Here is a 27,214-nt window from a genome sequence, read left to right as displayed (position 1 = left end):
GCCTCCTCTGGCTTGGTCCCAGTTGGAGCCTGTATCCACCGTTCGGTTTGGGCAGCAGCTATGTGGTGGTGAGAACCAATTGTTTTAAGTAACACTTTCTTTGAGTGATGGGCTCAAAATGTGTTTAAGATACAGGCTCTTTTTATTTTATTTGATGGCTGTGGCGGTGTTATTTCTGTATTGTTACCTCGGAAGTGCCACAAATCATTGTTGCAAATGTGGTTGATGGTAGATGAAGTGGTTTGTGTTTTATGTTCCGCTAAAAACTGGCAGCGGGGTCAGGCAATTTTACCAGAAGAGGTAAATTATATGTTTTCATAGCTCAAAGAGAGATCGAGAGAGAGATCACACCACATACATTTTTGTGGTTAATGTCCACTTTGGGGATGAAATTAATTTTTCATGCATGTTTTGAGGAGGCAGAGTTGAAACTCTTAGCATTTTAATGTCATTGGGGGATTGTTTCAGCCTCTAGCTATGTTAAATGGGACTAATAATTTCAGCTAATCAGTGTCTAACAACTTCTGAAAAATGGAAACTAGTTTAGGACTGATGTGAAGAGAAGTTTTCCACATTAGTGGAATGTTAGGCAAATGCTAATGATCTTCGTACAGTTTCCACTTGTGTTTGGAGAGCGGGTCTCTTAAGGTCACCACAACAAGTTAGTAGTAATGAGTCCCACTCAAACAAATTGCAAAAGCCTGTGTACATTTCTAAATTTCAAAGCAGAGGTATGGATGTCATGCGAAGCATTAGTCACTGAGTTTGTTTAAAAATTTTTTCGTATTACATTTTTGTTTGAGAAATGTTACAGAAGGTAACGTTGCAGCCGCAAGTAAATCTATGACTAGTGAAGCTGCAAAACTGCAAGCTGATATTTAGTGAGTCTTTTAGTGGTAGTTTTTATCCACCTGAGACAACATTGGCATCAAGAAGTCTTCAGATCTCCACATGGCGTTGTCATGGGTAAAACTTTTAAAAGACAGTAGCTTTCATTTTCATCAGTAGATCTTTGAGGGATGCTCACCCTTATTTCATAGATCTCCTGCTGCTGGGCCAAATCCCACCTTAGTGTGTCATGTGGATCCATTCTTTTAATTTTTCCTCTAAAGGATTCTTTCATTTTTGTTACTCTTGGGGCTGATCTGTGAATAAATCATTCTTCTTCAAAAAACGTTTGAGAGGGGGCCAAGAGCTTTGAAAAGTAATGGTAGAAGAGGCCGTATGTTTTCTGTAGTTTAGCTGTTCCTTTCTTTAGAAACTCTGGATCTCTAAATCCAGCTTATGCTTCGGGGAGGGACCTTCTAGGTACACTGGAAAAACAAACCCAGAAAAGCTTGTCATGGTTTGTTTGATAACTCAATTCTGGAGTTATTTGTATTATTGTTAACTGTTCATTCACAGCTTCTGTGCATCTATGACGCTGTCTTAAGGTTATTCTTCCCATGAGTTTCATTTGAGGTTGGTTGCCTTCAATGCACCTTTAGGCTTGAAGGGGATATATTGTTGACTTCAAACACCATTTTTTTTTCCCCCTTATCTGCTATATAATCCTTGTATAAATAGTTAATTATTTGTTTACATCACAAGAGAAAACAACAGGTTCCTAACCAAACCATTAGGCCATTTAGCTTATCCAGGAAACTCGCTAGGCATCAGATTCTGATGTTAACCTTCGAGCTCCAAGACGCTTTCACATGATGAAAATTTGTCTTTAACATTCCTCAGAGCCCATGAGTGCTCAAAATGAGGTGTTTTTTTAGCAATCACTGGTATGTTTCTGTGTTTGGCGGGGGTGGTGGTTTTGCTTTTTAATTGGAGAATTAAAAGTGGAGATAATAAATAGCATAAAAAGGCTTTTTTTTTTTTTTTTTTTTAGGATATCAACCTGGGTTTTTTTTATTCTCCAAGCCTAAAGGTAACGTGCAGACACCTGGATGCACGTGTATAATGCAAAGTGCCTTTTGATGCTATTACTCCAGGCTTTTGAAACTTTCTAATTTCATTCAGCACCAAAATCGGTAACTGGTATTTTTTTTCTGTATGTAAAATAAAGCAGTAGTATTGTTACCCAGCCTTAGCCATAATCCTCCAATGTTGGACTACCCTGAGGATTTTTGGACTTCATTGTTAATGAATCTGTTGTGTGTTGTACACGTTTTTACTGAGTTATTTTAGAGTAAAATAAACATGGTATTTTTCACTTCTGTAGCTTACTTGAAGATCAAAGAAAGGCAGAAGAAATGGTGTTACGTCTTTGGCAGCAAGTCTACAGGCCCTGCGATAGCCAGTGCTGTAACATGAATGTGCTGCAATTCATGTAGTGTGCTGAAATTGACTTGTTTTGTGGATGAAATAAAACATAACCGTTCTTGCTAGATTTCTTTTAAGTGGAATGTAGTGATAAAAGAATACTTTTCTTATTTTCGGACCAGGGTTCCAGATTTTGTGAGGGAGAAGCGTTTTGGGAACTGGCTTAAAGATGCACGAGATTGGGCTATCTCTAGAAACCGGTACTGGGGAACGCCCATCCCTTTGTGGGTCAGTGAGGATTTTGAAGAGGTGAGTAAGAACACAAAGGTTTCCAGTTGACAGAAAAGCCTATCTGTGTACGTTGTTTGCTTATTTTGATAGACTGTTATATCTTTGGCTGCTGCAGTCTTAAGTTCTATTAGTATGTCTTAACAGTATATGTATATCTATAGCAGGTGATATTCGCATATGCATGCATGTATTTGTGTGCCCATACACGTTTTCTTTGCTTTTGCTTGAAAACTGCAAGCAATTTTTTTTTTGTCTTTTATATGAGAATTAATCTTATCTTTCCTGGAAGAATTTGCAATGATGGTAAATCTCATGTAAATAACAAATGCAGTGAGAAAATGGCAAGAAAGATTTTTTTTTTTACTCAATCCTTTCAGTCTGTTTTTAAAATTCTGATGCTTGGTTACTTCAAGCCAAATGAATCGCTGAAGGCATAAAAGCAAGTCCACCATAGGACAACAGTGAAAATATATATTTGTAGTGCTACATATGTGAATACAACAGACTGTAAAAATGTGAATCTAGTGGAATGATGAAAGTGTATAACGAGAATGCTAGAAATGAGGTTTTTTGAAGTTGTAAGGTGTCCTGCCATTGGGAGCAGAAAGCAAACTGCTCAAGTGAATACTTTACACAGTTTTGATGACTGCAGTTTTCTAAGTGTCAAAACGCCAAGTTTTAAAACTGTTTCTGAAGATTTTCCTGTGTAGGTTAGTTCCATTAGACACGTATGATAAGTCCTTCTTCACGTTGGAAATAGGAAATGCTAACCAATGTCAGGGTGTCCATGGAAGGTGAATACTGATGGCAGCAGCTGAAGCCTTTGTTTGTATCACCCCTGGTTTGAAAAAGGTTTAATTTTCGTTCTAGACATGGAAGACCTCAGATAGGGAAACATATGCCAGAAAAGTATGTTGTTTTCTTGAACTGAACTACTGCTTAGATGTGCACCATAAAGCATATTTTATTTCCTCTTCATTGGAAATCTTGCTGATAGGCAGGGAGATATTGGGGGAGGGAGGGAGTTACTTGTTGCAGTTACAATTTAAGTATCTAAGAAAGCCTTGGTAGTTGAATTCTATTTATACTATGAGCATGTTTGTAAATTACTGGCAAACCAAGTGCTTCTGTCTCTCACATACTAATTTTTAACAATTATTCAAAATTTTTAGATATGAACTGTCAGTCTTAAAACTAAACTTTAACTCCCTTTTTTGGTATAACAGAGGGTTTTTTAGATAGAGAAAAGGCTTTCAGTTTTGTGCTAAAGTACTTCAAGACTTCATTTTACAGCTGAAAAAGATTGTGTAAAGGTTACATTACTCCCACTCCTTGCCTCTAATAATATTTCATTTTCTGTCCAGTCTCCCAATGTCTGTATTCCTGTGTGTACAGATTTTTTTGCTTTTTCAGGTTTGATTTCTTTGTTTTTAATAACAATGTGATGTCTAGCTTGGAAGATTGACCTTTCCTTTGAAATTAGCTGCATATATTCCTCAGGGCTTGGTGTTCTGAATAATGATAGAAATACCAACAGATCTATTATTTTTATCTGTAGATGTTATACATTTCTGTTTACTCTAAAGTCTGAATGTCATGCTTCAATAGTCAAGTATGGCTTCTGGACCATGCTAAATTTCAAGTTAGGGTTTCTTAATATTCATGCTCTTTTTATGCATGTGGGATATAGCTTAAAAACTAAATACCATTGGAACGGATATGGAACTTAAGGCCCGAGTGACATCTGCTCTCATATAGAAATACCATTGACTTCAGTTTTACTGCAGCCTGGTGCCATGGGAGATCGCAGAGCCTCCTCTTCATCGCCTGTTCTCAAAAGAACACTTTGTCGCATGCAATTATGCTGTGCATATTAAATCCTGGAGAAGTAATAACAGTTCCTTATTTAATATACAATAAGGTGAATTAATTGGTATTAAAGTGAATTTTATTACAAATCAATATCTGGTTTCCCACAGTTTTATTTTAGCTTCTATTTTAGCATAATTATCAGGTAGAGACACATAATGGAAGTTAAATTTTGAAGCTTGTGTTTATTACTGCATTTTTGCAGTCAATTTTTAATTTTAAGCTCTCAAATCTCAATGATTTCCTCAGTGGAGGAGCACATCTCATTTGGATTAGATAATAAAATTCTTTAATATAGCACGCAAGTTGATAAAGCGGACTATAGGTTAATTTTATAGGACTTGCATACAAATGATAGTATTAAATGTTCCATGATGTTACGGAAACTCTCTGATGGTTTCATTGCTTGTCACTCACGTAAGCTGTGAACCCTCCGCTGGCTTTGGTGCCCCCCGTCGTGTGTCGGAGGTTTGGGAGGAGAGGACCCCGGCTGCGCTGTCCTGAAGGGGAGGGAGCTCCTTTACGTTCCAGGCTGCAGGAAGGATGACACTTTTAGCTGACCTTAGCAGCCATTTCTTTACTGATTACTATTCAGAAGATGCTTTCTAAAGATCCCAGATGCTTTTGCTGATATGCTGCATGGACTTCTTTCTTTCTATGAACACTCCTCATTCTTCCGTTATAGGTACTTAACAGAGCTGAAATAACAAACCAGTACCAGCAAATGTTTTTACTTAATAGGGACTGGAGAACTATGCCACAGGAACACTGAGGTCCAAGAATGCTGCTGGATGGCTTTATTCTTCCTATTTACAAGGATAATCCTGAATATAATGCTAATGTTCATTTTGTTAGTATTTAACCTCGACCTCTGATTTCATTCACATTATGGCTCAGTGGTGCTGAAACAGGGTTGAACAGCCCCCAGTCCCACCCCGTGTATTTCAGTCTTTGCCGTCTGCTGTTAAGTGTTAACATAGCTGGTTTGTACTTGATGTGGCTGAAAAATAAAATGGAGGAGGAACAAGTGACTGGTAGGAAAGGGGGCCTGGCTACTAAAGTAGACATTGCTTTGAAGAAATGTATCCGAAGCAATAGCTTTGATTTGAGAGCATAAAGCAGTTTGTTCCTTGCAGAAATGAGTGGGTGCGGCCTAACGAGGGATCGGATATGATTAGCATCTACTTGCTGCATTGGTTTTTTTGCCTTCAAGTATCTAATGAGCTCCCTTTGTGACAGAGTAGCTCCATCCTTCTGACTTGAACAGAGGCAGTCTTAGTCAGTATGGTGGTATCTGTGTTCCTCCAGTGGTGGTTGGATTTTTCGTGTGGGCTTAAGGTTATTTCTTCTAAGAATATGTCCTGCTGGGTGCAGTTCTGCAGGTGCATCCAATGCTCAGAATTTTACTGAAGTATTGAAATGCTTGGTTCAAAAAGCAACAACTGATGGGCAGCTCTTAACCGAGATCATAGCATGAAGGTATGTTCAAGTACTAAGGTTAGCGAAGATGAAGCGATCAGCTTATCCAAGGGTATTTTTTTACCTGTGCTGCTATTAAAACCTTTTCTTCTGCCAGCAGTGCGCACTTGAGCTTGTGTGGTTGCTTATGGGGCCACACAGTGAATGAAGAGCAGGTCTGGGATAAAAATAGTTTGTTGATAAAAGCCTATTTTTAACTGGGATCAGTCACCTGGTGTGGTTTGCTGTGCAAGCTGCGGACTGTTGTACTTGACTATCGTAATCATTGTAATGCTTCACTTCCTATAGAAAAATAAGAAAAATAGGTAAGTAATGAAAAAAATTACATTTAAAAAGTGCTTTACAAGAGAAGATAAGTAATGCAGATCAGCAGTTGAATCAGTCTAGGAAAATGATACTGAGTGTCTGTCTTCTTTGTAATTCATTACAGTTTTTTTGGAATTAAAGGCACGAAAACCTTTTGGTTAGTCACAGCTTCTGTGTGTATAGATACACACGCATTTCAGACTAGCTGTAGGAGATGAGCAGTACTCTGACTTACTCTATCCTAAAAGCAAGTTAGAAAGTTATAGAAAGTGAAAAATGTCTAGCCTACTTACAGCTTCTTTATGTTGATACACTTAACTCCTCCCCTGTCAGATCTGTCAAAAAACATTTTTTCCATATCAGTTCTACATTGGCCTGATAGCATGTGGGACTGGATCTCCAAAATCCACATCTGTACTGGAGCTTGTGGCTTGTGAGCCCTGCCAGATGAGGGAGGGCAACAGGGCTTTGGGATGGTTAAACTTGATTAAAACGTAAAGCAAGGAAAGCTTTGTTTTTCCTTCTCTCCCACGTACAGTTTTTCACAATCATTTGTTTCATCAACATTTCGTGATGTCGATGCAAGTCAGTTACTGAAACTTTTTGCTTTTTTCTTAGGTAGTGCGTTGATGCAATGAAAACAAGAAAAGCCTGTACCTTTCTTAACAACCACTTTGTTGGCTGCGACACTTCTTTTTCACTTTAAATAAGATGCCATTAATATGAACAGTTTAGTGTACCTGGGATGCAACACTTATACTCAGTTATGAGCAATTTAGCTGCTTACCTTAGCTTCAGAAGAGGAACTTGGGATCTGAAATTCCTATCTGTATAAAAGTCAGGATCCTCGAATTTTCATAGGTGTTTTCTGTTGTCAGTTGTTTGAAGAAAAAAAAAAAAAAAACAAAACCCAAACAACAAAACCCTACCTTTTTTGATATCTGACAACATGTTTGTTCTTCGAAGACTCGAATTATTCTGATATCAATTGTATCATTCGCTGCTTTGTTAGATTGAAGAAGGAGACCTTGTACAAAATTTTTGTTGGCTTTTCAGCTCTTTCAGCTACTTTAGAAGATCCTGACTGACCTACAAACCTAGGCTACTGCCTGCAAACAACTGACTAAATTTCTTGCATGTCTCTTACAGGTGGTGTGTATTGGTTCAATGGCAGAACTGGAAGAGCTGTCTGGAGTGAAAGTCACTGATCTCCATCGAGAAAGGTCGGTCACAGAGGCTGTTAACTAGTTATTAAAAAGAGCCGAGTAGACATAAAAAATACTAGTTTTCTTTGCCCAAAACCAGGGGAACAGATTTAAGGAAAATAGAAAGGTAGTAAGAGGACTTGGGATTAACATGTATAAATTTTCCTCTCTTCTGTCTTGGACACTGTTAATACAAAAAAAACTCTAAAATAACTTTAAATTAGAAAAAAATGTCAAAGAAAATGCTGGCCTTTTTGAGAATCATTAAAACCAGAACTCCTGTCACACCTAATGTGCAAGCATAACGTTAACTTTTTGTGCTAATTCTTGTTTTTGCTTAGAATTTGTCAATCTTCTTTCCTGTAGTATTGATCCCCTAACGATCCCTTCACGCTGTGGCAAGGGCTTACTGCGCCGGGTCCCTGAAGTTTTTGATTGCTGGTTTGAGAGTGGAAGCATGCCTTACGCACAAGTCCATTATCCATTTGAAAACAAGAAAGAACTTGAAGATGCTTTCCCTGCTGACTTCATTGCTGAAGGCATTGACCAAACCCGAGGATGGTAATTTTCCGCTACTTTACTCTATGATGTTATTGCCCTGCTTCTAACAGTGTTCCTTCTGTGATGATCCTTCAATGTTGTATAGATAAGTGTATGACAGCGCTCTCAGCCTGTCTTCATAAATTCAAATTTAAGTCAAACCCTAAGTTGTTAAGATCTTATTGTTTACAAAAATCAAATTTTCTAACTGAAAACTTCATCTGCTTATTTGATTCCTTTCTGGATAAGTGCTTTTCAATCACTGATGAAAATTTTTCTCTAACCTCATATTTTCTCTGGGTAATGTTCTCATACGTACATGAATGCATGCATATATATAGTTTTAGTTTTGGCATTTTAAAATGTTTATTCTATTTTTGAAATCTGAGTTTGGCTGTGAAAACCGACAGATTTTTAGGATGAATTTTTGTGTTTTCTGACCCCCCAAGTAGTCTTTCTTAGGCCATCTGTTTGTGTTGATCTTTAAATTTGTGCTCTCCACAATTATAAATCACAGTTTATTGGTCACGGTGCTTTTTGGTGTTAGTGTACAACTAAGTACTTGTTGAGTAGCATGAAACCCAGCAGCAGAGGGACGTACTGATCTCATTTGCAGGTCGCTAGTTCATGTTTGCTGCTCTTCAGGCAGCGTTGGATCCAGTATCTACAGTGAACTCTATGTTGCAGCATTTAATTTGACAAACGCTAATTTAGGAAATTTTAACTATAAAATGGAATGTTATATACCATACCATATAATACCTGTTTCATTGTGGAGAAAAGTGAAAGGTTTTGTTTATTTGGGAGAAAACCTTCTTACTCTGCAGCAGGTGTGCTTTAGGGACCGGGGGAGGCTAGTGCAGGGTTAGAATGAAGAAGGAATGGAGAAAAATAGCTTGAAAAGTCATAATACTAGTGAGTCCGTGTATTAGTCTTTCTGCAACATTGTTCATTATGTGCATGAAAGGAGAATTAAAAACTTTGTTTTCCCTCTTCTTTTTTTTTTTTAAGTCTTTCCTTCTATCTGAAAAAAATTAGAAAATTGTGGGGGTTTTGTGTGTGGGTTTTGTTTTTTTCTTCTTTTTTTTAAAGAAAAGAGACAAAAGAACACATGATAAAGATATATAAAATGCATGCAAAAGGCACAGTCATAAGCTGACTATTATATTCCTTATAATATTCCCTATTACATTTTATAAAGATAAAAGGACATTGATTGTAATTTAGGTGCCAAAAAAATGAAAACAAATTAAAAAAAAACCCCTACAATGTAATCATTCTTATGCTGTGCAAGGGACCTGCTGAGTTGTAAAAGTTCAGAAGAATTAAAATGGTTTGGGATTTTTATGTGGATACAAAATCTATTCCTCATCGTTACAATTCCAGTAAAAATATAGGAGGAATGATCAATTTCAGGTTTCAGGGTTTAGCTGTTTGAGATTAGGATATCACAGTGGATTAGTATGTATCACACACACTTACTGCAGCGTTTCTTTTAGTGCTGTGCTTTGAAGCGTGTGTGGGAGACATGACAGATGAAAAGATAAGTCTGATCTCACATGCCTCCAATGAAGCTCTTTAGTGCCGTTAAAGAATGCATTTGTAATTTTTACACAAGTTGTCCTTTTTATAGTGTGATATTAATTTAAACTTGAGTGCTGTGCAACATCCAGATCTGCTAAGCTATCATGTTTCCAATTTATAAAGTTATTTTCTTTTTTTTAAATAGTAAATGTAACCTGTGGTTCCAGCTCACTGATGTTGACCTACCTGCAAGCTGCTGCTGAAAGCGGCTTCTTTCCCTTTCCTTAGTAGGCTGAACCGAATCACATTGCTGATTGCACTGAAGATTGGCCCCGGAAAAATAGCGAGAGAAGTCCGAGCTGAGGCCGCCGCCAGCGGTGGCCCTGTGGTTGTAGACAGACACCCGCTGTGCATCGGCTGGAGCCCGCACACTCCTGTGTGTGCTGGGGGCAATGGGCAAATGCAGCCTTTCACATTACAATCGGGAGTAGATTGCTTTTTGCTTTTTAATGTCAGCATCAGAGTTAACTGTAAGTCTTCTCCATACTCAACTCTGTCTCATCTGCTTGTGGGTGGAATATCAAAACACTTGCCTTGATACGTGATGCTTATACCTCTCCCACCGTGGGGTTTTTTTGGTAAATGGTAAAGCCGTCTCAGGCTGTTCTTAAGAAGAGTTCTCATTCTAAAACTGTTAGGCTTTTAGTTACTTTTTCCTAAGTCTTGGGGAAAATGAGGATGTTTTGAAGAAAAGACAGGTGTATCTTTCTGCCAGTATGACAGCACTATATGAACCTAAGTGCTATATGAACGTATATAGCGCTATATAAGGCCTAAGTGAACAATATATAGCACTATATAAGGCCTAAGTGAACAAGAAGCTGATGTGTTCTGAAGTGTTAAGAGCACAGTATGTGATTTTTTTTTTTTATTTTTTTTTTAATTGAAGTATTCTGTATAAAGTGTTAAGATCGAGAATGAAGGTTGGTTTTGTGTCAGGTCAGAGACTGCAGCTGACGTGAAGCGAGGACTGGTAGGGGTGAAAAGCTCAGGAGGTGGAGATCTGGTGGCTTCTGTTTGGCTCGAGAGAGTAGGGGAGAAAGTCAAGGGAGACAAGGGGAAAATTAATGTGACCAAGGTGATGAGCTAGGAGGGTGATGGCTTTGATTACTTTCTGCATGGATATGAGAAAGAGCTGAGTTACATTTGCTAAGGCCAGAGGAAAAAGTCTTGCAGTCATTGGGTCGCAAGACTGGCAGTCTGGATGGATTGATAGGAAAGGCTCTATCTCTGATTGTGTATGGGGAGGTGCAGTGAGATTTATAGTCATGGTCAGAATGTGGTGGCGTACAGGGAATTCACAGCTGAAGGCTTTTGGCATGATTATGAATTTACCCACAGGATTATGAATTTACCCACAATTGTTCAAGAAAGGAGAAAACAGGGAGGGAACACTTTCTCCCATTTGGGGGGAGTGGAAGAGGAGGGAAGAAATGGACGTCTGTCTCTGTGATGTTAAGGGGTTTTTACTATTGTTCTGGCTGACGGCTATATATCTTCAAGGACATAACTAGAAGCAGATTCAGATTTGGTGAATGGAAGATGAAGCAGCAGAGATAAGTCGTGGAGGTTGTCAGAAACAAATGTGTCTGTGCACAAGATATTTCAAAAATTTGGTGCGGAGAGACACTCCTTTACAATATTGAGAGAAAATGAGGTGAATTTTTTAAAAAAGGCTAATCTGAGAGAGAACAAGTTTTCAAAGAATGAAAGAGTTTTGTCAGAATGGTGTGTAAACAGGTGGATCACAGGATCTCAAAGACAGTCTTGTAACTGTGAGCACCTGAGGTACCTCATTGCTGAGCCTCATCGGGTTTGACAATGCAAATAGCATAAAATTTGTGAAAAGTTCTTGGATGTATTTTTTTCAGTGCCCACAGTCCATCTGTACAATTTTCCTAATGCAAACAGCATTGAAATAAATCTCTCCTAGTTGGTTCTGCTTTGTTCTTTTTAATTGCAAATACACTTGCTCCAATAGGAGAATTTGTGACCAGTTTGCGGAAAGTGATGGGAGTTTGTCAATGAGGTACCGTCATAAGAAATCCTGACGCGGTGCTGCTGCGTTTGTAATGAACTGTCAGCCTTGTAGGCTTGAGGTGTCGATCATCGGAGTAAGTGCCCAGATGTTTGTGTTTAGGGGTTTTCTTAAGAAGGTTAAAAACGAAGGTGGGGATTTTGGGTGCATGTGTTTTTGTGCAGGTGGAGGAGGGCTGGTTAAAACTACAGTGCGATTTAATAAAGAGAGTTTGTATTGTGCGGTGTGAATTGAGGTGATTTGTAGAGTTAAAAGCCTGTCTGGGAGAGAAGCCTCAGAGTTGTCACGTAAGCCACGTAATAAGTGCAGTGATGCACACAGCAGCCTTTCCAGAACTTTGGACGCTCAAGTATAAGAATGATGATTTTTGCAATTATAGGCAGCTTTTTGATAAAAACTACTTGGAATATACAGATGGACCTTTTTGGTTTTTTCTTCACTGAAGTCTTTCTCCACTAAATCTTCACGCAAATGCGTAGTTCTAAGGCATAACCTCCTGTGCCTTATTCTAAATCAATTAGATTTCATATAGTCAGCTGCTGTTTTAAGGTTGCTAAGCAATTGCCAGCGTGATACTCATTTTTAACCAGGAAAGCTGTGGCCCCCCCTCCAGTTATTTTTCTTAAAGGTAATTACCAGCAGTGCAGTTACAGAAGGTCAGAAATACCTACTTTGGTGAAGGTTCTGACTCCTGAGTATGAAATTATCACGTCATTTTGGACCTCCACTTAATTGCTCAGATACGATCATATTGACCAATAGGTGCCTGTGCTTGCTCCAATGCGGATTTCTTAAATGTCCTAGATAGTTTATACAGGTATTGTAAACATATCACATCGGAGGGGCCAGGAATGCCCTCCTGCCTTGTATTTTCTGTATTAAAGGGGAAAATGCTACAATTTTCTTCTTGACGACCTTTCTAGTGCTTCCTATTACAATTCTTCAGCCTTCTTGGACTAGTAGATTACAACTGAGCAAACAGCACAGTATGCTACAAAGAGGAAAAAGATCTGCTTTTGCTAAGCTCCTCTTCTGAGTCTCTGCCACGTAAATGTTCCACATACTTAAATTTTAACTTTTCTGGAGTAGAAGAACATAATGAAAAAATTCTTTTGTGATGAAGGACGTGCAGCCTTCTGCTTGGCGTATTTAGAAAGTCACGTTTGCATTGTCTCTTGTTTCAGGTTCTACACTTTGCTGGTGCTCTCCACTGCTCTTTTTGGAAGGCCTCCTTTCAAGAACGTAATTGTGAATGGCCTCGTTCTTGCCAGGTTGGTATGTCTGTCATGTCTTTCTGAACAGGTTTTTAGTCAAAGAATATTTCCGATAAGTCCCTGTCAATTGTAAATTAAATCTGTAATGGACTTTGGAGCTGTTAAGACTTGTCAGGGAGGTATCGGTGAGCGTGAGGTTTACGCATCCCAGCTCTCTGCACTGAGTTCTTTCCAGCAGGACTAATCCTTCCGAGAGAGAGAGAAAATGAGTAACAAGTCCGAATAGGAAAGAATAGGAAATAAAGGATACCTGTTATGCAGAGTAGTTTTAGGTGTGATTTTAAGTAAGTTAATTATATTTGTTTCCCTTTATTTTCAAATAAAGCCTTGCAAGTGGGCTGGAGGGATTGATGCAAAACAAGTGCATCTTCCCTCAGCTTTGGTAGGAAAGACAGATTTCCTGCCTAGATTTGTAACTTGGGAGCCTCGTGGGTTGTTTGGTTTTTCCCCGAGTTGCTCTCGTGGGTTCAACAGTCGTACCGAAATGATGGCCTTATGCACAATTATGTCCATGCTACCAAGAACGTAATAGGACAGAAAAATTAAGCTGGATTTGAAGGGCCTTTTTTCTTTATCTGTGTATTACAACAATTCTGGGAATTTATGCCTGCATTCTGATTTTTTTTCTAGTGATGGCCAAAAAATGAGCAAAAGGAAGAAGAACTATCCTGATCCCATGAGTATTGTAAATAGTTATGGAGCTGATGCACTAAGGTAGGATTTCTTTAATTGATGTGCAGTCTGATATGTGACCTTTCTGTTCGTAGCAGACATGTACCAGGAGGGCTGCTTATGGGGTTTTGACAATTAGCAGTAGGAAGAAAGTTAATTTTAGAAACTTCTAGACCACTGTGGCAGCCAAATAGCTGAAAGGGTGGATGAGTCAAAAGAACTGGCAATAATTCCAGTGCCTGGACTTTCTATATCTCCCTCCCTCTACATCTCCCTAAAGGCTGGTAACGACTGAAGCTGCCATGCTGACTGGAGGCCTTTTGTCGGAAAACGTCTGTCCGCTTTGTATGGAGTGCTTCTGCTCCAGCCAGCACTGGCTGCTATTGCAGTGGTCGGAGTTGACCCAGTGAAAATTGGAATAAAATCTTTGAGAACAACACTATTAGTTTACTGTTAAATCGTTATTTTAGGAAAGGATTACTGTATAATGCATGGAAATGTTTGTTTGCTGCTTGCGCTATGCATTTTCTAAACAGAAAGCGTTTCTCTTCTGTTCATGTAAGTATACAGTATGTACCTAATAGCAGTGAAACCAGAAAAGCAGAAGTGGAGCAGCCTAATGTGTATATATAAATTGTCCTGGTGAAATGGAGATTAAACACAGTTCAAGTGTTTCATTAAAGTTATACTAACATATAAATGTAATTATGCAGTTGCCTGGTCCTTTGGCTAGATGCACTAACTACATGCATGAAGTGGTACCTTGAGGTAAAGGTGCAATAAAGACATTTTAATAACGGCAGGAGTACACTACTTAGGCATTTCTCAAGAGCCCTGTAATTCTTGCTATATATAAGAAAACCTTAAACTATCACACAGATTGAATTGTATGTTACAACTATACGTGGTAATGATTGGGCTGAACGAAAGCTTAGTGCACCGTAGTGTTTTGTTTATTTGAGAAAAATGGTTGTTGCTTGTTCTAGATAATTTAAAAAAATAACATATGAAGTTCCTTATTGTTTCAAGCTTTAGCATTTAGGAGACCTCGTAAATTATCTTCTCGTATATATTTACAGTGGAGAGTTGGGTGGGTTTCTTAATATATGTTTACAGTGGAGAGTTGGATGGGTTTCTTAAATTTGATCAAGGTTGTTCTTTACAAATAATGGAGATGTATTAGGAGAATATCAGTGAATCGGTAGCTGGAACAGTATGAGTGAAAAGGGTTGAGTTACTCATATTGGAGATTTTTTTAAATCGCAGGTGATGTGTCCGTTGGAAAAAAAAAAATCTGCCTTTTTTTATAAAACAAAACAAAAAAATCTCAAACACCAGAAGTTAGAATTCCATTATTCATGGTTTTTTTTATTTCTAAAAAGCTAATTCATTTTTCTGCCTGTGTACTCATTCTTTAATGTCCCATTTATTTATACATACACCCACATAGAGAGTAAAAAGCATTGCAGACTAGGTTCGTTTAAGGAAGGAGCTCTGCGATTCAGTTGTCTCTGCTTATTCACTGAAGTGCTTGATGTGTTCTGTTTATAGAAAAAGCTACAACTGAGGTTTTTTTTCTTTGGCACTGTTTCCCTGCAGAGTTACTTTAGCTTTTGCAGTACACCCATATATATTTTAAACTACAGCTTTGAAGTATTCTCAGCAGTAGCTTGATAAATAGATCAGCAGAAAATATAGATGTAAGTTGTTTAAATGAATATGGAATTGAATGGAAAGGGCAAACAGAAGAAATGACAGCCCAGTAAATTTAACAACCCAACTTCAGACTTCCTGTAACATGAAACTTGAAATCTCTAACAATTGTCAAAACCAGTGATATTTCAATATTCCTAAGACTTAGACTTGGATTGGATAGCTGTCAAAGTTGAAATATATCAGAAAGAGATTTTGCTGGTCATAGGATATACAAGCCCTTTGCTTTCATGTATCCTGAGGTAAGTATTGCTGTTAGAAGTGATGTGTTACGTTCTCTTCTCAATCTGTTCTTAAAACACAGGAGAAAAAACGTAATGTCACAGACTGCTGTTTTAGAGAGATGAAAAGGAGGTTACTTTATTGTTTCTCATACATTGTTAGAAAACTTGATAATACTGGCTTGATTTGAAGAAGGTTTGATTTTCTGCTCAGTGGATAATATTACTAGGTGTAACTAAATGCATAGAAATCTTCCTTTATCGTGTGCCTTATTTCTCTTTCGATATAATAGGGGTAAGTGTCTTTGCATTGGACAAATTCAGGAAATTAGTATTCTTCTAAGATTTACATATTGTAACTCAGTATGGGGCTGCTATGTTAAAAAAGCACCAAAACTATAGCCTGAGAGCGCTCCATTTTCTTTAATTTCTCGTCCTAAGAGCCATTTTATAAGACTTACGATAGATTCTGCAGCAAGTGCTGCGGAGGTGGGTGTGAAGGAGCAATTGAGTGGATCCTTCATGGTTCTGGTTAGTTTGCATGGCTGCCTCCTCAGGAGGAAAGCAGTGGAGGCAACTGGAAGTGGTCATTATTCTCACTAAGTCCCAAACTGGCCTGGAGTATCCTGGGGCACCCTAGGGCCAGACTAGCTCTCGTATTCGGAGCAAAACTGTGTTTGACTACTGAAATAAATAATGAGTAATAAGCACATAAATAATTGTGATGGGAGGTTTGGTTTAAATATTTATTTATGAATTCTAGTTCCATTTAAGGACTTATTACTTCATTATCATGCTTAATTGTTCTGTAGTTCTGTAAATTTCTAATTTGAATTCAGATACCATGTTTAAAAATACTTCTTTTTTCTTTTTTTCCTTAATACAATACCTAAGATGCCCATGATTTCTGTGCTGCATTACTGCCTGTTTACTCTGGCACCTCAGTTGTTATGTATTCATTTTTATGCAAGAAGCCCTCTCTTTTAAAATTTATGGTCTGGTTTTCTTGAATGTGCTGTGTCAAACCCCATTAAGATTTTAAAGCCTCCTAAAGGAAGTGCCTGTAGAGATATATTAGTTTAGAATCATGATTTTTTTAAAGTTGATAAAATTTGAGAAAATGAGTTAATAAATGTCTATTGAGAAGTGCCACAATCTTTAAAATAAAATATGTTTGGTTTGTTTTTCATGTTTGGAAAACTAAACTAAGTGTATCTAAATCAAGTTTGTATTCAATTTTTTTTTTTATACTTAAGTAAGACCTGGTTTCTTTTTGAGTTAACTTGATAGATACCAATTTGTCTCCATAGGCAGAATATTTGTTTAGGGAGTAAGATGGGATAAAGCACAAAAATGATTTTTTGTGAACTTGCAGCCAGTGAAGGTAGCTGGGGGACATGTCTGTCTCTCTGAAATGAGGAACTGTGAGCCTCAGAGAGACTGACAGGAGGTGGATCTCCCTGGACAGGGTGATTTCATGTGTGGATGAACCCCCTTGGCTGAGGTGATTCCATGAGGGGCCGCTTCTGATATAAGCGGTCAGAGACACCCGAATCCTCTGCTTTGCTCTCTTAGAGCTGTTTCTGGAACTGAGGCACATTTGTATTGGTAGGAGGTATGCCCTTTGTCCTCTTCTTGGGCTATTTTTCTTGAAAACATTAGTTTCTACTGTTTTACTCTGATTTGCCTGCTTTGCCTTGCTCCTTAGTCCTATGTTTGCAATAGGCCCAAAACTTTTTATAACTGAAGAACTTAACCAGATTGATCAGGAAGATACTCGGTCATTACTAAAGAATTCAAAATATTACCGAAAAGTAAGTGCCGTTCTAAAGATGAGCACTAATTCATAGAGTCATAGAATGGTTTGGCCTGGAAGGGACCTTAAAGATCATCCTAACTGTAACCACAACCCCCTGCCCTGGGCAGGGACACCTCCCACCAGACCAGGTTGTTCAAAGCCCCGTCCAACCTGGCCTTGAACACCTCCAGGGATGGGGCAGCCACAGCGTCTCTGCGACACCTGGGCCAGTGTCTCACCCTGCAAAGAATTTCTTCCTGGTATCTGATCCAAATCTTCCCTCTTTCAGTTTAAAACTGTTGCCCATCATCCTATCACTGTATTCCCTGATCCGGAGTCCCTCCCCATCTTTACTGTAGGCCCCCTTTAGGTACTGGAAGGCTGCTATAAGGTCTCCACGGAGCCTTCTCCCAACTCTCAGCCTGTCTTCAGAGCAGAGGTGCTCCATCCTCTGATCACCTTTATGGCCTCCTCTGGACTCGCTCCAACAGGTCCATGTCCTTCTTATGTTGGGGGCCCGAGAGCTAGAAACAGTACTCCACGGTGAGGTCTCAGAATCACTTCCCTCGACCTGCTGGCCATCCTTTTGATGCAGCCCAGGATGCAGTTGGCTTTCTGGGCTGCACATGCGCGTTGCCGGCTCATGTTGAGCTTCTCATCAACCAACACCCACCCCCAAGTCCTTCTCCTCAGGGCTGCTCTCAAGCCATTCTCCACCCAACCTGGATCTGTGCCTGGGATCGCCGTGACCCAGGTGCAGGACCTTGCACTCGGCCCAGCTGAACTTCATGAGGTTCGCACGGGCCCACCTCTCCAGCCTGGCCGGGTCCCTCTGGATGGCATCCCTTCCCTCCAGCGTGTCGACCGCACCGCACAGCTTGGTGTCATCGGCACACTTGCTGAGGGTGCACTCAATCCCACTGTCCGTGTTGCCGACAAAGATGTTAAACAGCAATGGTCCCAGTACTGACCCCTGAGGATCACCACTCATCACTGGTCTCCACTTGGACGTTGATCTGTTGATTGCAACTCTGAGTGTGGCCATCCAGCCAATTCCATATCCACTGAGTGGTCCATCCGTCAAATCCACGTCTCCAATTCAGAGACAAGGATGTCATGTGGGACAGTGTCACATTCTTTGCATGAGCCCAGGCAGATGGTGTCAGTTGCCCTTCCCTTATCCATCGATGCTGTTGTAGAAGGCCACCAAATTTGTCAGGCCCAATTTGCCCTTAGTGAAGCCATGTAATTCCATGCATCCACTGCTTCTTTTATACTGGGATAGCATCTGAGCGTGTATTATCACTTCAATTAACTTCTAGGGTAAAAAGGAGAATTTTAATTCAAATTGCATATGCAGTATCGTAAAAATAGTCCTGTAGCACTAGGAAGTAAACTGTCATATGTTACGTGCTTACAATACTGTCCTCCTCAGTGTGAAACTGCTTCCTTGGGTATCTTTCTCGCTATGCAACTCTCTGGGGTTTGCTATATGTTAAACTGTATTTCCACCACTATATGCAGTTTTAAGCTTTTGAGTATTGTTTTCTTATTTTGCAGGCTATACCTGATCAATTCTCCTGTGGTAAGAGCAGAAAATCTGAGATTTAAGGAGGAAGGAGTAAGGGATATACTGAAGGATGTCTTCCTGCCCTGGTACAATGCGTATCGCTTTCTTGTTCAGAACGTTCAGATCCTCCAACATAAGGTACAGTTCTCTCAAGCACGGAGAAGCAAAGTGGAAGGGGCTTTGTGCTCTTTCCACAGTTAGAGTGAATTAGCGTCGTAGAGGAATTTAGATTGGAAGGGAAGCCTGGATTCTGACTCTGGAGCTCATCTGATCTTGACCTCCTTGTTCAAAGCAAGGCTGGCTTCAAAGTTACATCAGGTTGTATATACTTGCTGTTAATTTCTGTGTTATTTGCTGTTTGTAGCCTGTATTATAAGGCTATAATCGCCCTGCATCTTTCTTTTCTTGACCAAGAATTATTGTATAGATATCTATATACTATAGATATTGTATAATATCTATATTATAGTCTAGAAAGTAGGAGTGGAAGGTAGGGGACTGTCAAGACATAAGTATAATTTCTCAGATTTGGGTGCTGTTGATTCCTTTTTATTTGAGATAAATGTGATGCTATTGCATTCATATTCTTGAAATTAGAGAACAAGGTAGGGAGTTTGAGTTTGTGGGGCTAATACGTACTAAGCAATTATCTGCTGCTAGTCACCATGCTGGGAACACCAGTTAAAAGCCAGGTACCACATGTGCTCGAGGGAATCCTTCTGAAATACCCATCCGAAGCCTCGTTGGGTTTCTAGTAATTGTCTTATCAGTGTTTGGAGGCAGTAGGTGTCACCAATTGTGCCTTCAGTGCTGCTGCTGCTTTTTCTTTGCTGTTGCCCCATGTCATGTAGTCGGGCACGGCTGCATCACAGGAAGGATGCTGTCAGAGGATCTGACATCTGGACTGCAAGTTTCTCTGCGTTGAGAACATTGCTCAATAGCACACAGATTTAACTCAAATAGAACTGCAAATAAGTAATGAAAAGAAAGTTATTTTCAGTAGTGGCTGCTGTGACAATTTATTGAGCTAACTCATTTACTGTAACTTTAATTATGAATCTGCATAAAAATGTTTAACTTGGGAATACTTGATACTGAATACATTAGCCACAGCAAGAAGATTGCCTTCTATAACGTGGCAGTTAATTTTTTTAAAAGTTAAATTTAAATACAACTTAGAAAAAAAAATAAGGAAATGGAATGGAAAGCAAGGTAAATCATCATAAAAGTGATAATGCTTTCGACCTGCAGATTACACGTGAAGTCTACTAAAAAATGCTGTGTGAGTGGCATGAGTTTCTACACTTTCAGAATGAAAGCAGGATTAAAATTTCTTTCTTAGAGTAATTTTTCATTTAAATTGCAGATTTTATGGGCATATTGTATAGTTTCTGTTGAAACCGATTTTAATCTTTCAACTGAGATTAATGATAGAAGTTTACCACTTGTTAGTGCAGACTTTTATGGGAGAGTGGGAACCAAGCGAAATAGCTCAAACCTTGTACTACACATGAAATTACAGCAGCAGACTCATCACTGTGGAGAGCTGCCACTTGAAGCAATGAAGGCAGCTGACTTCAATAAACAGTACAGTAAATAGCTGCTTCAATAAATGGTTTTATCTTTTAACAGCCCCTTTTGGGAACAAAGTCTGGTAACTTCAGATCCTAATATTTCACAAATCTTTTCTTAGTATCCCTAGACAGCATTCATCAGACAAACTTACACATTGCCCCAAAAATATACTTCAGTTTTTCCTGTTTGACCTTTGAATTACCTAAAGTGTGCTTTGCAGCTTTTTGCTGTGATCCCATTAAATCTTGCAAGATCAGCCAAATTGGGAATGGAAGACCCCAGTGGAAAATCCAGGTGCTTAAGCAGTTAGTTTTGGTGATTCAGCAGATGTAATTTTTCTTTCTAAATAGATAGTGAAACCATTCCTGTGCGCCATATTAGGCAAAAGAATGTGCTGTTGGAGGTGATAGTGTTTAAATTAGATTTCATGCACAGTCTTAAACAACCTTGTCATTGTTTTCTGCCTCCTGCAAGGGAGAAACTATATTCCCAGTGTCCTGGATGAAGTCTAATAATAATTTTATGGTTACTGTAATTACCACAGTAACTGTAGTTGGTTAAATGATTGCTGACCTCACACTGGGATTGCGGCACTTCTGGGTGTGCAGATGCATTTCTTTCCTAAGAATCTTCTCCTTTATACTATCTAAGTGGATGCATAATTATTCGGTTGAATAATCCCAATAGACTTTTTTTCATCTGGGCTCTGAGGGAAGGGAAAGTCCGAAGACTCTTAACACCAGATGTTAAATAGTGTTTGTAAACCTGGAAAAAAAAAAACCAAAAAACCCAAAAAAACCAACCCCAACAACAAAAAACCCCCCAGCAAACAAACAACCCAAAACAAACCCTGTTTTCAACAAGTCATAAGAACATTCACACGGAAAAGGGTCAGACTGTGGGCACGGACAAGTGTGCTTACATCTGGTCTTGCTTGCAGTGCCCTACAGAATCAGCAAAGTGTTAGGAAATTTCTCAGATGGGTGCAAACATCAGTATTCTGGAAAGCAACAACAAAAAAATGCACTATATGCCTGTTGGATGCCTAAAAATTCCGCCTGTTTTTTCAGGTTTTTATGATCTTCCGTGTTTTAATCTGCTGAAATTACCACATGCTCTTAAAAAAGTTATTAATATATTGTTTATACGCCCTTTCCCAAATAGAATTTATCTTTGTAGTACATTTCTTGTAAATGCTTCAGATCCTCCTAGATGAAAGAGTTATGTGAATTCAAGAGTCGTACCCTGTGTCTGGAAGCGATGACTTATGCTGCAAAGAGGGAAGGAAGGACTGCACACCGTTGTGTGCTGTACTACTTTTTATCTGGTTTAACAGATCCAAATAACTGGCCTCCTTTGTAGTTGAAGGTATGGTGTGGTGAAATCAGCAGTAGCGGGAGTCGGGTTTTCCTTGGCTGTTCCTGGAATTTCATGTTCTCTTAGGAAACCAGTATAACGCAGTGAAGGTGACAAAATATTAGTGGCTGACAGGTGGCTCAACAGAGAGGTCTGAATGTGTACCCTTATGACCTGAAGAATGTGTTCTGTGTTTTTATGTTGATGATAGGATGAGGGAAGAGAATTCCTTTACAATGAGAACACAGTTAAGGAGAGCCGTAACATCATGGATAAATGGATTCTTTCTTTCACCCAGTCGCTCATTCAGTTCTTCAAAGCTGAAATGGCAGGTAGGCACACGTTTGGTCGGGTGTATGTACGGGTGTTCAATTTTTGGTTAGAGAACTAGCCATTTCATCCAGAATTCCAGATTCCACATGAGACTCACAGTTCAGACAAAAGGAAGGAAATCTTTAATCAGCTACCAAAATACAGGGAGTGCTGCTTTCATGGGCATTAATACAGATTTTGCTATGCTTGTTCATGAAACTTCAAAAAGTGATGAGGCTTTTTTTGTCACGGCTAATCCTATGAGCTCAGTGGTGTAGCTTCCTGCTGTAACAGTATCTTCTGCAGTGCTTGGAGCAATTAATAATATTATAATAGCAACTGAAAGACAGCAGCGAAAAGGAAACCAAATAGAATTTGGGGAGGCTGTAAAAAAAAAAAAAGGATAAAATGAGCAGCACTCAAGTCAGCTAAATAAAATAATTTTGAGAGGTACATGAGCAAGGGGAATAAATTTTCCCTTGCATAGTTCCATAGAGAGGATTTCTTTGCAATCATATTGGGAGTGTGTGCAGCAGGATGGAATCACGGTAGGATATTGCATTGCATTGGTTTTCTTCCTGCGTGTTGTCTTTTTCATCATCCAATACCTCTCAATGCTCGCGTTCTATTAAGACGATATTAATTACAAAGAGAAGATGCTGCAAGAGCCCCCTGAAGCTCTTGCAGTTGGTCTGATCCAGTAAGCTTACAAATTTGCAGATAAAGTCATGATGGGATTTGGAGAGGTTTTGGTGCCTTTGAGGGCACTAGAAACCCAGATAATGGAAAGAAGGTGGCTTTTGCCATTGTAGTTACCCTTTATTCATAAACAACCAACCCTTCCCTGTGCCCATGATGTTAAGTTGCCCTTGGAAGAACTTTTAGAAGCCGCCTGCAGGTGTGCTTGGGCTTCGGGAAGGAAGGTATTAGTGGGATAATAGGTAATGAGGAAGTAATGAGGAAACAGTTAAATGCCAGATCGGAGTTTGTGAGGACACAGGACAGTCCTCCTCTGCTTCAGTCGTCTCTTGCATTCCCCCCTCTTAGACTGGCATAGTGTTCACTCTCACCAAGACCAGCAAGATGAGTTTATCTTGCTACAGCAGACAAAGCAGGTCATTTTGGTAATAACAAAATTCAGGTGAGATCATTTGAGAGCATTTCATTAAAGGAAGAAAGAATCCTCAAGCTACCAAACCCAGGAATATCATAAAAGCTGTCTGTTGTTGATGAAAACGTGGCTTCTTTCTAGAAGTTTTGTCCTTGAAATTTGGTGGTGGTGTGTGTTGTTACACGTGTTGCCAAACAGAAATATGCAGAGCCTATGCAAGTTGACGTGCTGCGTGTGAAGAGGAAAATACTTTGAGGGACAGTGGAAAATGCGTTTGTGAATGTGTACCTGGGATCTTGGATTAGGGCCTGGTTTAAGCAGAAATAGTGTTTGCAGGAAGATGTGCATGGGGCTAGAAACTTGAATGCTCTGGGTTTCTAAGAGGAAGATAAAGGTAATAAAAAGGGATGTGTCAGCTGACATCTGTACAAAGCAAGAAGATCCTTCCAAGCAGGAGAATAACATTCCTGTTGGAAAATGACAATGTAAAGACTTTAAAGACTGTAGTGTTGGTATTAAATGCTATTGTCTTGTGTTAGATAGAGATAACATGATGTGCTCGTCGAATGAGTGACGCATCCTATTTGGAAGTGATTAATAAATGTCGTTTTTCAATTTATTTTTCTACATTAACTCTGAATTCAGTCAGACAGATATTAATGAGATGCAGTAAATTTGTGTACTGTGACGTGATACTCTTGTGCTAATCTTTTTAAAAAAAAAACTAGTTTGAGATTATTTTTTTTTTTAAGATTTCCTATTTCACATGACTTAAAGTAGGAAAAATGTCAGGAAGAGGCAAGGGAAGATTGTAATGGTGACTGATAACCTCAAAGGCTCGGTGAAGGACATAAATACAGTACACAAGCTTCATTTTAGAATCCAAGATTTTGAAAATAATACTAATGATGAAAAAAAATAATAAATGCAAAAACTGTTTTTTAGGTGTGGCATGATGCGAGCAGAAATAAATGATTGCGTTCACCAACTAATGCCATACAACTCTGCTACCTGCAAGATGCATAAAAAAAAAAATACGTTGTCTGTGCCATGTCTAAAGCAGAGGTGATATTTGGGCACTATCTGTCAAAGAAAAGGCCCAGTCCGCGCCGTAGCGTGCTGTTCTGCACCTGTGTGTGTGATTGTGCGTAAGAACATGCGGGCTGGAGACTCTAAATGGCAAGGAGACACCACTAACCAGAAAAATGTTGCAATTGAGCTTAGCTCCTGCCATTTAATCAAGCGTATTTTATAGTGCCGCTAAACTTTACATTGATTGCCTGCCTCTAGAAAAATGTTTTCATTAAGTAAAACTTATGTTAATTCTGCCCCAGTTTCTACTAGTAGCTTGAAGGGCCGGCAGTGTTTCAGCCCAAATGGAGCCCCTGCCAGTTCAGTGTTGACCTCACTTGATTTGACGGAGGGTTGGAAGGGGACCGTACCTGTGCGCACTCCACCTTGGGGGTGCTTTAGAGAGCCTGGCAAACCTTCAGAACGGTGTGACAACCCTCTGCTAAGCCTGGCTTGGGGAGAGCTTTTGGCTTCCTGGAACATACGCTGTTGGAGAAAAGGAGACAACACATCAGAAAGTGTCATTTCAGTTATTTAAGGAAAACTGGCAAAAGTTAAATGTGTTGAAACAAGACACGTATGCATTTGTAAGAGGACTTTTGCTGATGTGTATCATCTCTTGGTTTAATAGGTGCCCAAACCTGGAGGTGTAGACACGCTCTCTTCAGAAGTGCTGCAAGTTGGGTAGATGTGTGCCAGTAACATCTTCAGCTGCAGCTGCTGTAGCCCCACTTTGATAATAACTCGCTTATCCAAATGAATTATTAGCTATTGAATAGGAGTATAGTTTCTCCAGTAAACCTTATTTTTTATAATGGAAGCTTCTGGGATTTGGGCCCTTTAATAAATAGGGCAGGTAGGAAGATAGTTGGGAAGATATTATGAAAAGTGGTAGGGAAAATAATCCTATGTGTTTTAAAGGAGGTTAAAATTCGGTGTTTAAATACAGTAAGCCTTATTATTCTTTTTTTTTCTAAAGTGCTTGATACAAGTAATTATTTTACAAAACAACTTTTCTCTTGATAACTGGAATTGAAAGAAGAGTGCGTGTGTCCGTGCATGTGGTTCCACGCACATGCTGAACCTTTTTCTTGAGTCATGAAAAAGCAAGATTTCACCATTTGGTTTATGAACTGGGATTACAGCTGCGGAGGGGAGAAATACATGTTTCCAAGCTTTCTTATTAAAGATATACTTTCCCTGAAGGGTGGCTTTTTTTGAGGATTTTTGTTTGTTTTTAACCAGTCTCCTAACTAGATAACAAACAGCTAGAAGAGAGATGGGAATTTTTTAGAAATACAAATTCCCACATAAGTAATGTCTTCCCCACCATGGCATGAATCTTTTGAGCATTTCCTTTTTAGGCTTAAATACCAGTATTCTGCCTTTGAAAACACTTCTATTTTAGAAAATGCAATGAAAAGTGTGAAGGAGCTTTTAAAGCAAAGATCCATTTTATTCAGTAGCTGCTTGATTAATGAAACGGATTCAGAATAGAGATCAAAAAGCTCTTTGCTTTTAGAGATACGCAAGTTTTTCCTTGGAAAACTGAGTCCTATTTAAGGACCGTCCCGTCCCCCCCCCCCCCCCCAATTCTCTCGCGAACAACTGAAATTTGTTTTCCCAGTTGCATGGTGATGCTTGTGATGACCTTCTTTTTCGTGTTGGCAGTCCTCCATGCTTTTAAGTTACACAGAACTTGAAAATACAGCTATGTTTATCTTCTTACCTCGTCAGGCTTGCCGTTACTTTACGTTCTTTTAACCTACTGTGTTACTTAGAAAAATAATTTAAAAATGCAATTAATTTGGGGGGAATTGATTGAAATAGGTGTCTCATTTTAAACCTGGTGAACAAAAAAGAAAGTGTTGGCAGTAATGAACAGAATTTTATTGTAGTATTCTACAATAATTTCTGTTAAACTTCTAGCGACTTGGCTGTATTTACAGCATGTGCAAATCTAGGATTTGCCAAATCCTTTGCGATTAATAGTCTCTTATCCACTATCCTCTTTACGAGTCAGATAAAAGCATAAGGCTTCCATAATGCGTGATTGTGTAGGATTAGGGAAGCAATTTGGTGGTAGATGTGTTTGTCTTGAAGCAGGAGAATTGATGATGTGTGCAATTTCAAAATATGGTTTTTAACATGATAGTACGTCTAATCACTTTTTTGATCTTACTAACATATGTGCTTCCCCTGAAGTTTTATGTTTAACACCAGAGCTACAAATGATAATGTGCTTCTTTAAGTGAGGAGTTTGATGCAGAGGGCAAATACTAACTAACTACAGTAAACATTTTTCCTTCTAGCTTACAGGCTGTACACTGTAGTGCCTCGATTAGTGAAGTTTGTTGATATTCTGACCAACTGGTACGTTAGAATGAATCGCAGAAGACTAAAGGTAGGTATCTTCTTCCCCAATCCTGTACTGTAAACAAAATCCTTGTAGTCTATGGTAATTTAATGCATAGCAGCTTCGTGGTGTTACACAAAATCTTTATGCTGCATTTTAAATTGTATCAGTTTGTACCTGATAGTGGGAATGAGAAGTTAACATTTTTTTTCCTCCTCCTTGTTTTATGAGGAAAACCAATCAAACAAAATGCCCATTAATTCATGGTATGGGATAGGTTGGAAGGGACCTTAAAGACCATCTCCTTCCACCCCCCTGCCCTGGGCAGGGACACCTCCCACTAGACCAGGTTGCTCGGAGTCCCGTCCAACCTGGCCTGAACACCTTCAGGGATGGGGCATCTGCAACCTCCCAGGGCAACCTGGGCCAGGGGCTCACCACCCTCACAGCAAAGAATTTCTTCCTCAGATCTCATCTAAATCTCCACTCTTCAGTTTGAAGCCATTCCCCTTCATCCTATGGTTCCCCTCACTGATCCAGAGTCCCTCCCCAGCTTTCCTGGAGACCCTTTAGGGATTGGAAGGGGCTCTAAGGTCTCCCTGGAGCCTTCTCTTCTCCAG

General features: G+C 39.3%; 1 protein-coding gene across 3 annotated transcripts in view; it reads left to right on the top strand.

Moving 5' to 3' along the window:
* Positions 1-27,214, top strand: part of IARS1 (isoleucyl-tRNA synthetase 1) — a 112,607-nt gene that overhangs the window by 52,458 nt on the left and 32,935 nt on the right. For all 3 annotated transcript variants that reach the window (XM_063347595.1, XM_063347594.1, XM_063347593.1), the window contains 8 exons: positions 2,436-2,562; positions 7,348-7,421; positions 7,770-7,964; positions 12,750-12,836; positions 13,470-13,553; positions 18,804-18,951; positions 21,956-22,076; positions 26,551-26,642. In XM_063347595.1, coding sequence (XP_063203665.1) covers positions 2,436-2,562; positions 7,348-7,421; positions 7,770-7,964; positions 12,750-12,836; positions 13,470-13,553; positions 18,804-18,951; positions 21,956-22,076; positions 26,551-26,642 — 928 coding nt within the window. The remainder of the gene's footprint in view (positions 1-2,435; positions 2,563-7,347; positions 7,422-7,769; positions 7,965-12,749; positions 12,837-13,469; positions 13,554-18,803; positions 18,952-21,955; positions 22,077-26,550; positions 26,643-27,214) is intronic.

Source organism: Chroicocephalus ridibundus, chromosome 10, assembly GCF_963924245.1.
Source record: "Chroicocephalus ridibundus chromosome 10, bChrRid1.1, whole genome shotgun sequence".
Taxonomy (NCBI): domain Eukaryota; kingdom Metazoa; phylum Chordata; class Aves; order Charadriiformes; family Laridae; genus Chroicocephalus; species Chroicocephalus ridibundus.
Note: the sequence above shows the minus strand (reverse complement) of the source record. Positions and strands in the feature narration are given on the sequence as shown.